Here is a 10,548-nt window from a genome sequence, read left to right as displayed (position 1 = left end):
AAAGGATTGAGAAGATGTTGGTTGAAAAAGGGAAAAAGAAAAATTCACAAAAAAAAAGACAGTTAAAAAAATTAACTTTGAACTACTAAGGAATCATGGTAAAAAAGCCATGGATTCTATGTGCAGTATTCCCCTAGCGCCGAAGTTCTGCAGTTCTCATTGATTGGTAAACTTGGTCTTGGCTAACTGTTGTTGCGGATCTTCTGGGGGAGGGGCCTGTTGCCGTGGTTCCCAAATGTCTTTGCAGGAGGCGGAATTGACCCGCCCTTGCCTGGTCCGGCCTAAGTAATCTGCTCGGGTTTGCTTTTGGGAGGTTTTGTTCCCTATGAGCTTTCCGTACAGCTTTGGAGGAGGAGAGTGAAAATGGCGGCCTCCCAATCTCTGCCCTGGAGGAGCTGAGAAATTGGGGCCCCGCTCCTCAGTGTGCCCCCAGAGAAAATCAATCCCTCCTGTCTCCCTGGTCTCCGGCCGCACTTCATGCTCACCCGGCCTGTGACTGAGTGTTTCTATCTCTGGCACCCGACCCCATGTAGAGTCTCCAAACCCAGCAGATCCCTGCAGTGCTCTCCTGCGCTGCTCCTCCCAGGGGAGGAAGGGGAGTCTCCCCAGATCTGACACTTGTTTGGTCCCTGCTGGAGGAGCAGTGGCCCGACTGTGTCGCCAATCACAGTTTATGGCAACCCCGAGCTGAGAGCCCGCGCCTCAGCTCCGTCTCTGCAGCCGGCTTCCCCACTCTGATACCCAGGAGCTCTGCCACACTCAGGCACCCCCTGTCTTTCTGTGACTCCGAGGGTCCTGAGACCACACTGTCCCACCAAGGGTTCCAACCCCGCTTAGCCACTGAAGTGACGTCCCTCAGTGGAGCAGAGTTCTAAAAGTTCTGATTTTGTGCTCCAGCACTCTACCACTTGCCAGAAGCGGCTGATGGAGGCCCTCTCCCCCGCTGTGTATCCTCCTGAATGTCGCCTCGGATTAACTTCTTCGCACATCCTACCTTCCAGAAAGTGGTCGTTTTTCTGTTCAGAGAGTTGTTGCTATTCTTTTCTTTGATCTCCTGTTGAGTTCCTAGGTGTTCAGAATGGTTTGATCCCTATCCAGCTGAATTCCAGAGACCAGACAAAATCCAGGTCTCCTACTCCTCCACCATCTTGCTCTGCCCTGTATCCCAAAATTTTAAAGAGAGAACAATTTATATATACATACCAAAAATAAGGGCAACTACTATGAAGGGATAGAATATGACTATAAAAATGAAAAATAATAAAGATTAAAAAAAGGGATTGATAAGATGTTGGTTGAAAAAGGGAAAAAGAAAAATTCAAAAACAAAAGTTAAAAAAAAATAACTTTGAAAGACTAAGGAATCATGGGAAAAAAGCCATGAATTCTATGTGCAGTATTCCCCTAATGCTGGAGTTCTGCCGTTCTCATTGATCGGTAAACTTGGTCTTGGCTGGCTGTTCTTGATGATCTTCTGGGGGAGGGGCCTGTTGCCGTGGTTTCCAAATGTCTTTGCTGGAGGCGGAATTGCCCTGCCCTTGCCGGGTCCAGACTAAGTAATCCGCTGGGGTTTGCTCTGGGGAGCTTTTGTTCCCTGCAAGCTTTCCATACAGCTTTGGAGGACAAGAGTGAAAATGGTGGCTTCCCAATCTCTGCCCCGGAGGACCTGAGAACTCAGGGGCCCCACTCCCCAGTGAGCCCCCAGAGAAAAGCAATCAGTCACTCCCATCTCCCCGGTCTCCAGCCACACTCTGTGCTCACCCGGCCTGTGACTGAGCGTTTCTATCTCTGGCACACGACCCTGTGTGGAGTCTCCAAACCCAGCAGATTCTTGCAGTGTACTCCTGTGCTGCTCCTCCCGGGGAAGGAAGAGGAGTCTCCTTGGATCTGCCGCTTGTTGGGTCTCTGCTGGAGGAGCAGTGGCCCGACTGTCCTGTGGATCACGGTTTATGGCAACCCCGAGCTGAGAGCCCACTCCTCGGCTCCGTCTCTGCAGCTGGCTTCCCTGCTCTGATACCTGGGAGCTCTGCCGCACTCAGGCACCCCCTGTCTTTCTGTGACCCCAAGGGTCCTGAGACCACACTGTCCCGGAGAGGGTTCTAACCCCCCACTTAGCCACTGGAGCGACATCCCTCAGCAGAGCCAACTTCTAAAATTTCCGATTTTTTGCTCTGTGGCTCTATCATTTTCCAGTAGTGGCTGACGGAGGCCCCCTTCCCCGCTGTCTACCTTCCTGAATATCACCTCGAATTCACTTCACACGTCATACCTTCCAGAAAGTGGTCGCTTTTCCATTCAGAGAGTTAGGGCAACCAATTTTATACAATAGTCTGTAATTGGACTTGTGATGTGCTTTGGAATCTCGTAGGCTATATGATAGCACTTTACATGATATCTTATGTGTCTTTGCATCTAATTCAGAACCATGTGTCTTGGATGTGGTTGGTCCCTAATTTGTGATACTTGGAGGAGAAGAAAACTAGAGTAGAAGAAGAGAAAGAATATGAAAGGAAAGAAAGATGGAGACCATCAGAAAAATTCAGAGAAGAGGTTTACGTGATTTGAAGCCATTAGGCCAGTTACATGTACTTCGTGTGTCAGACTCATCACGCAATGAGCTGACCTCGGTCAGCAGATTTTCATGCCTCCTCCAATTCCCTTCAGCCACTTGAGTTTACTGAGGCTACAGTAGAAATTTCTAGCTCACTGATAGCATCCAACATCAAGCCTCTGTCTTCACATCTGCCTGAGGGCTTTCTCCAGGGCTAAGGGGCTCCCCCTTGAGCAGGCAGTTATAAGTGGGCGTGGTGTTAGTGCCCCTGGCGTCAACCTCCACAACAGAGTTGGAAGTTGGTGGATAAATGGCCCAACCTAGGAAGCTTTTGGTGGGATGCTTTTGAGGTGAGTTCCACAGGATTTCTCAGAGGCTCCCTAGAGGAAATGCATACCAGTTGCCCACATTAGTGATCTCCTCATTAACTCATTTATTGGCATCTCTCCTCTCCCTGACTCATTTTCCCCACTTCCTTGCCTGTTCTTTCTGAGTTAACCTCTCAAACTACCCACACTCGTTTCTTGTGTCAGGGTCTGCTTTTGGGGCAACACAATCCAAGACACCTGGTTTAAGTCACAGGCAAGTAATTTACCATTTAAATGTAATCTAAATATTAAAATACAAAAACATGGACTACAGTTTTTAAAGGAAATAAACAATTTGGAGATACCAAGAAAACTCAACAAAATTATTTATTTGTGTTACATGCATCTATTAAAAATAATGCTGAGATTCTGCAGAAACTAATTTAGTTTCTATGGGAAGATAAGAAAGAATTGAATTATTGCATTCAGGTCTTTAAAATTCTCTTGCGTTTGTATTCTGACTCTGGCTTATTAAAGGGGTCTGTACTCCGTTAACATACACATGCGCTTACAATATAAACAGATTAACTAGACATCTGTGTTGACTACATATAAGAGGCAGTTAACTTTTTGCCTTGTTTCTATTCAACAATCTTGATATTTTAGTCTGCTGACCAGATGAAACAAGATTGGTTTTTTGGTACCAGATGTGTCACAGTTTGGGTTTGTATTTCGCAGGTGCTCCCCCCAGCTGGGAGGATGGAAATGTGCCATCTTTCTGAGATGATGATTCGGGATAGAAATATAAGTCTGTTAAAAATAATTCGACATATTAATGGAAGTTTTCGTCCCTTGTGGGCTTCTTATGCATACCATATGAGCAGACCAGCAGCTGTTCTATATTTTAAAAGAAGAGTTAGAAAGTTAGAAGCATACACGGCTATTCAAAACATAAGCAACTGCTTGGCGTCATGGAAACAGGATTCAACAATAAACTTGTATTTGTGAAGCTTCCCCAAAAATAATAATCCCACTGGGCTGTGTTCAGGTGGCCTTAGGATACTGAACAATCTTTCTATTTCCATCATTTGGATTCACTAAAACATCTCCCTTGTAGAGGCAAAATGGTAGAGATTACTATATTAGATGTGGGAATTGGTTTCTAACTGATTTCTACCCTTCAATATTTATATTTTTAAATTACAATTTTAAAAGCCCTACTTGTTTTTGCCATTTTTACTTAAACATATTGTGAAAGAATATGTTTAGCTCCACTGAGGACTGAGTTGTTAATAAAATGAGGCATCTTATCTTATTCTGGGTGATGATGTTCATTGTTCCTTCAGAAATCACCTAATAAATGTTAACCAATGTCAAGGAATGGCAGTAATCTTTATACTAGCCCCTTACTTTATACTAATCCTATGGAAGGAAGGACTCTGTAAGCTTTTTGGCCCAGCTTCTGAACCAGGAGAGTGTTAACCTCATTCCCTCTTCACCACTGTTGCTCTCAAAGCTCCCCCATGCAGAGAGCTACATCTGGATCTTTAGTAATAGACTTTATCTTTTGGGAATTGCTGTCCTCTCCAGTATAGTAAGGTCTACATGATTGGTTCTTGACTTTGAATTTCTAGAGTTTAGGAGTATTTTGTGTAACACGATGACTTCTGCCTCTCTGGAGTTTTTAAAAAGAACAAATCAGCTAAAGTTTAAGAAAGTAAATCAGAATCAGGTTGGTATCTGTGTTATTTCAACACAATTGCATGTAACAGCAGTGGTGACAACTGGTCATGGCAGTCAGCAAAGCTGGTCCACGATTTGGGGTGGACGCTTTGCAGGAAAGAAAGGGATTGCTTGTTGGTGTTGAAATTTGGAGTACGGCCAATGAAATGAGCTTAATCTAAATCAGAAGACCTGCATTCTAGGCACACACTGTTGCTTAACTGTGACCTTGAGCAAGTCTAAAAAATAAGATGACCTGACTAAGTGGCATCTAAATTTAGAATCCTGTTATTGTTTATTATTATCATTATTATTAAAAAGAAGTGCATGTAATAAGAGATTTTATGTTTGGAGGGGGTGGAGATTGCAAGTTGTTAATGAAACCATTTAAGAGGGAAATTTGGCAGCTACAAGGGAACTTTTTCTTTTTTGGAGCAGTCTTAATAACCAAGAGGCCTTTCCTAATCACTGTCAGAATGGAACTGTCCAGTTAGAGAGCGTGGAAGTCTCTGAGCCCAGGTATGGTAACAGAATGGTGAAGTGATGAAAATGACTAGTTGTGGCCTCATTACTGAGACTTACTAAGAATGTACATATTTCCCTGGAAGCATGTTTGGAAGTGTGGGAACCCATGGCTGGACTTTTTTCATTGGTGAAATGACTTTTAATTTAACATAAGTATTTATATGTCAGTATCAGTGAAAAGGAGCAAAAACATGAATAATTTAACAGATTGAATAGCAAAAAAAATAATTTTGAATTTTAATTTAAAAATTTATAGCTAAATTGGTCCTTGGTCCCAATAATGAACCCACAGTGTTAAGACCTATTTTGGGGAAGGCACTATGCGTTTTCTCTTCTACCAATGTTCAATGCTTCCCAATAGCCACTGCATACAAGGAATGCTCAGATGCTTTAAAAAATTTGGCAAATTGAGCTACCTTATTTCTCAATGCAGCCTAGGCATAGGGATTAGTTACAGTTGTTAAAACTGGAAAAGCTCCTTGTTTCAATATCTCAGTTTTTCAGGTTTTATAGATAAAGCAAGGGCCCCAAAAGCTAAGTCTCACAAGTGGTTAATGTTAGAACTGATTCTTTTACTCTACATCACACTCTTAAATGTTGGAAGGGATTACTATAAAAGTTGCTTAATAAATGTTTGCTGCTGAATAATGATTCTGAGATGAATTTGTCTTGTAACATCTATGGGAGCTGGTTTAAATCAGTGATTCTCATAGAGAGGGGGAAGAGGGAGTCATGTGTAGTTCGAAAACAAAGCAGGTCTTTGTCTTACTGCTTTGGTTTGTTTTTAGTGAAGATGTTTATTTTGAATTTCAAATTACATTAAAAAGAGAACAGGAGATTTTTAAGCTTACTAAGGATGGTTGTACCTATAAGGGAACTCATGTGTTAGCTTTCCAAAGCTCTTTCCAGAATTTTGCTTCTGTGAATGAATAATATATTTTTTCACTTGCTATTTTTTATTAGTTAAAAATGAAACTAAAAATGGGTGATTTAGGCCATGAAACTAGTGGATGAATCATCTAGGAATCTGCTTCCTTTTTGTAGGTAAGACAAAAAGGAATTGCAGGTGGAAACAACATATCAACTTATGTCCATCAACTGATGAATGTGAGACAGGGAAACTGAAGGACTCCATAAAAATCTGCTTTTTGCTCCTTTTCCCACTTTTATTCTTGCTAGGACCTGCACCCCCACTTTACACATGCCACAGAATGCAAATAGTGTATGTCCTCCTTTTAAGGAACAAGCAGTTAATGATTCCTTTAGAATAGATAACATCTAAAGAAGGACCGAGTGAGAATGACCAAATGAAGCCATCATATGCATATTCCAGACCACCATTGGAGCTAGACATCTTGACTCCATGACCCCCTGCTTCCAAGAAATAACACCTCGGTCCTTGTCTTTGTTCTAACTGGTTCCTGGATGCCTGAGAGGACACATATACCAAATCACAATCCTCAGTGAAGACCTCTAAACCCCAAGCAAAGACCAGACTCCCTCCTTTCCTTTCTGAGTCTCCCAGACACTCCATCTGTGTCTGCTCTCTCTATGTCTTCAGTAAGCTCTGCTCTCACTCCTTGCTGGTTCACATTTGATTTCCATCCTTCACAAAGCCAAAGACCCTCTTGGCTTGTCCTGTGGACCCCCTCCTGGTTCCTTGGACCCGGCCTGCCAGCATCAAATGGATAAAGTGTGATATGTCTACACTATGGAATATTATTCAGTCATAAAAAGGAACAAAGTACTGATACATGCTACAATATGGCTGAAATTTGAAAATACCATGCTAAGTGAAAGAAGCCAGACACAAAAGGGTACCTATTGTATGATTCTATTTATATGAAATGTCCAGAATAGGCAAATCCAGAGACAGAAACTAGATTAGTGGTAACTCCTACCAGAGTTTGTGGGTTGGGGAATCAGGCATTACTGCTAATGGATATGGGGTTTATAATGGGTACGGGACTAGATAGTGTTGATATTTGTATAACATTGTAATGTACTAAATGCCACTTAGTTGTACATTTTAAAATGAATTGTATTGTATATTTTACGATTAATAAAAAAGGAATCACACCAGTGACATTTCACTATATCAACCCTTTCCATCTGTCTATGATTTGTGAATAGAGCTAGGCTTTGGAATGAAAGGGCAGCCATCTCGCCTATAGTTAATGGTTTCTTTTGGTTTCTTTTCTTTTCTTTCCCTTTTATGATTCATTTATTTATTTTAGGGAGGGAGGAGGGGCGGAGGGAGAGGGAGGGGCAGTCTTAAGCAGACTCCACACTGAGCACGGAGCCCAACATGGGACTCGATTTCACAACCCTGAGATCATGACCTGAGCTGAAACCAAGAGTTGGACGCTTAATCAACTACCTCACATAGGCGCCCCTGCAGTTAATGATTTCTATATGTCACATATATAGATATATAATTATAAAAATGCAGTTTATAAATCATTATATAACATGTTTTATATATTAATTATATAATACAGAAATAATTTATATATTTACATATAACATAAAATATATTATTCTATAATATATAGCATATAATTATACAATAATATGTAATTATATAATAATATATGTATGCTTAGAGGTGGGGGTGGAGGGCCAGGGCTTATATATAAATATTTCAGAGAAATTTCTGTTTCTTCTGTAATCATCTCCAAAGTTATAGATAAGACACTGCCTTCTTATTTAAGAGTGAAAAATCTGTTGGAAGAGGTCTTAGACTTTCTTTTTAAACTTTCACCATTCCCATCACTGACTTGAGAACTGTGTCTATACGTAGAAAAACCAATAGACTGATTAAAAACAGAAAAGTTTAGATCAAGCCTTAATTTATCTGGACTGCAAGTAATCATGTGGATGGAGTGACAGGAACACACTCAACAGTCCTGCTGTGTTGTGGCTGGCTGTTTATTCTGCTTCCTTATATGGCTCTTGGTTAGAGCTGTTCTCTCATCACTGTTTCTATGCCCCTATAACAAAAGCCCATCCCCTGTTCACACAAGAAGTTTGTGTTTTGTTTCTTGATTTCTTGGTGAACTTTCTTTTTGACAGTTACTGCACATTTAGTCAACGGTTTGAGAAACACCTGTTTCCGGGTCGAGGTTGTCTGGGTGTCAGAGGTTATTCATACGTGCTTTGAAACTGGATGTAAGAGAAAATTGGCTGCACACATTCTTGTGGCATGATTTTAGCAGTCTTTTTGTTTCCTCATCTCCTAGATTATCTATTAGAAAAAAATCAAATGGTTGTTCTTGCTGTAGAAGCTATAACTAATTTTTTCCTAGACAAAATTATATTGACTGTCACTCGTTGCACTTAAAAAAACCTTCAAAGATAGAGTGATCCTCTAAAAGAATATTTATTTTTATTTATTTATTTATTTTTAAAGATTTTATTTATTTATTTGACAGAGAGAGAGACAGCGAGAGCAGGAACACAAGCAGGGGGAGTGGGAGAGGGAGAAGCAGGCTTCCCGCGGAGCAGCGAGCCCGATGTGGGACTCGATCCCAGGACCCTGGGATCATGACCTGAGCCGAAGGCAGACGCTTAACGACTGAGCCACCCAGGCGCCCCAAGAATATTTATTTTTATTTAAAAATATGATACATCAAAGTGAAGCAGTTACACTTTAAACAAATAAAACATAAAACCTTTTCTCTGAATTCAGAGGGAGGGCAATTTGCTTTAGTTCACAGTCACTATGGATGCCAAGAATAAGAACTGTTCTCATTTTCTTCCTCTGTGAGCATCAGATATAAAGATGAGAAATTTTAGTTATAAGTGAAGTTTTAGAGTTTTAATTTTATTCAGAAACTAAAGCTTCCTCAGTACAATCCCTTTTCTTCATTTTGTTCTACATCTTGTGGAAGACCTGAATTCAGGGGTGTTCTTACATTTACCAAGTGTTAAAGATTGAATGTTTGTGTCCTCCCCAAATGTTGAAATCCTAACTTCCAATGTGATAGCATTATGACTTGAGGCCTTTGAGAGGTAATTAGGTCATAAGGGTGGAGCCCTCATGAATGAGATTAGTGCTCTTATAAAAGGGACCCCAAAAGAACTCTCTCGCTCTCTTTCTACCATGTGAAGATACGAGTCTGCAACCCAGAGGACAGATCTCACCAGAACGTGACCATGCTGGCACTTCGATCTTAGACTTCCAGTCTCCAGGCTGTGAGAAATAAATTTCTGTCGTTTATAAGTCATCCAGTCTATAGTATTTTATTATAGCAGCTTGAATTGATGAATACACTGAATTTGCTTCTTCAGGTCAATTCCAATATAGTTTTAAAAGAATATGTTTTCTCATCCCTCTCTGTAGATTTCTCAATATAATAATTATTCTGTGGATAACTTATTCACTTTGAGAATTTTGCTTACTTTTCTGTTTACATTCATAATAAAAAATTTCTGACAAAATTTAAAATATTCAACAGAAACCAGCATACTATACAATAATCTGTGTTTAGACTGATATTGAAAATAAAACCAACGCAAATATGGTAGATCTTCATTTTCTAAAGAAATATATCTTTATTGACTTTTTCCATTTTCTTACAAAGCATTTAAAAAATTCATTCTTGAACTTGCATGCTGTTCAATGTTATGATGGTTGCCTCCTTATGAGACTGTCAGTGGAGCTGTAGTAAGTTTCCTTAAGCACTACAGAAAATAATCATTGCTTTGTCCCACTTTTACAGAAAAGAATCCAAGTTTCATTGAATAGAGTATGCTTAGCTCTCTTGAAGAAGACCAGTTTAGTGGATTAATGTCTAATTTACATAAAGTAATAAAGACAAACTTTGAATCTTTACAGATTAAATGCCCACTTTATACCATGGTGTAATTGTTTGAATTATTGGTGAGTGTACAGCATATAGATGTAGATGTACTAGATACGTCTATAAATAAAATAGTGCTTTATGGTATCAGTATTCTTTGGCTGATTTAAATGCCTATTGTGGACTCTTTCAAAAGACTAAAAGGAAAATGGCCCCACTATTATTGTCAATCTTAACACTGAGCTTGTGCGGAAGGTTCCTATACTGTTGACTGTTAGCATCTCCAGGTCCACGATATATTCTCTTGGTCCTGATAGCGACTTCACCAGCACAAGCATTGCACTTACAGGACTTGTTTGCTAAAATAAAAGAAAAAAGAGGGAGGGAGAGAATAATTTTTGAATTGGAGTTTCTATTGTGAGTATATCTAGTCCTATAAGAATTAGGGGAAGAATTTTGAGGATAGGATAAAACTCACTACTTAATTCCTTTTTGGTTTCAACCTTTCTTGGTTCTTTTCCCCTTGTCCACACATAGTCATTAGTTCCAAGTTACAGGGACCTGCTTTTTTGATAGTTCTGTGTTTTCTGTTCATCCCTCTCTGTTAATGTTTCTCTTCACTTTTACTGAGTTGTACC

General features: G+C 40.2%; 1 protein-coding gene and 1 long non-coding RNA gene across 9 annotated transcripts in view; one reads left to right on the top strand and one right to left on the bottom strand.

Annotated features, from left to right (window-relative positions):
• The window catches only part of LOC112821565 (uncharacterized), a 490,026-nt gene that overhangs the window by 209,075 nt on the left and 270,403 nt on the right, over window positions 1-10,548 (top strand). The gene's annotated exons all lie outside the window — the stretch shown is intronic.
• The window catches only part of EFEMP1 (EGF containing fibulin extracellular matrix protein 1), a 59,869-nt gene continuing 58,655 nt past the window's right edge, over window positions 9,335-10,548 (bottom strand). For all 4 annotated transcript variants that reach the window (XM_025868806.2, XM_025868805.2, XM_073897693.1 and 1 more), the window contains one exon: window positions 9,335-10,269. In XM_025868806.2, coding sequence (XP_025724591.1) covers window positions 10,108-10,269 — 162 coding nt within the window. In that variant the 3' untranslated portion in view covers window positions 9,335-10,107. The remainder of the gene's footprint in view (window positions 10,270-10,548) is intronic.

The sequence above is a fragment of the Callorhinus ursinus genome, unplaced genomic scaffold, assembly GCF_003265705.2.
Source record: "Callorhinus ursinus isolate GAN/ISIS: 27379988/994484 unplaced genomic scaffold, GSC_fseal_2.0 scaffold10, whole genome shotgun sequence".
NCBI classification, from domain to species: Eukaryota; Metazoa; Chordata; class Mammalia; order Carnivora; family Otariidae; genus Callorhinus; species Callorhinus ursinus.
This window is presented reverse-complemented; position numbering and strand designations above follow the sequence as displayed.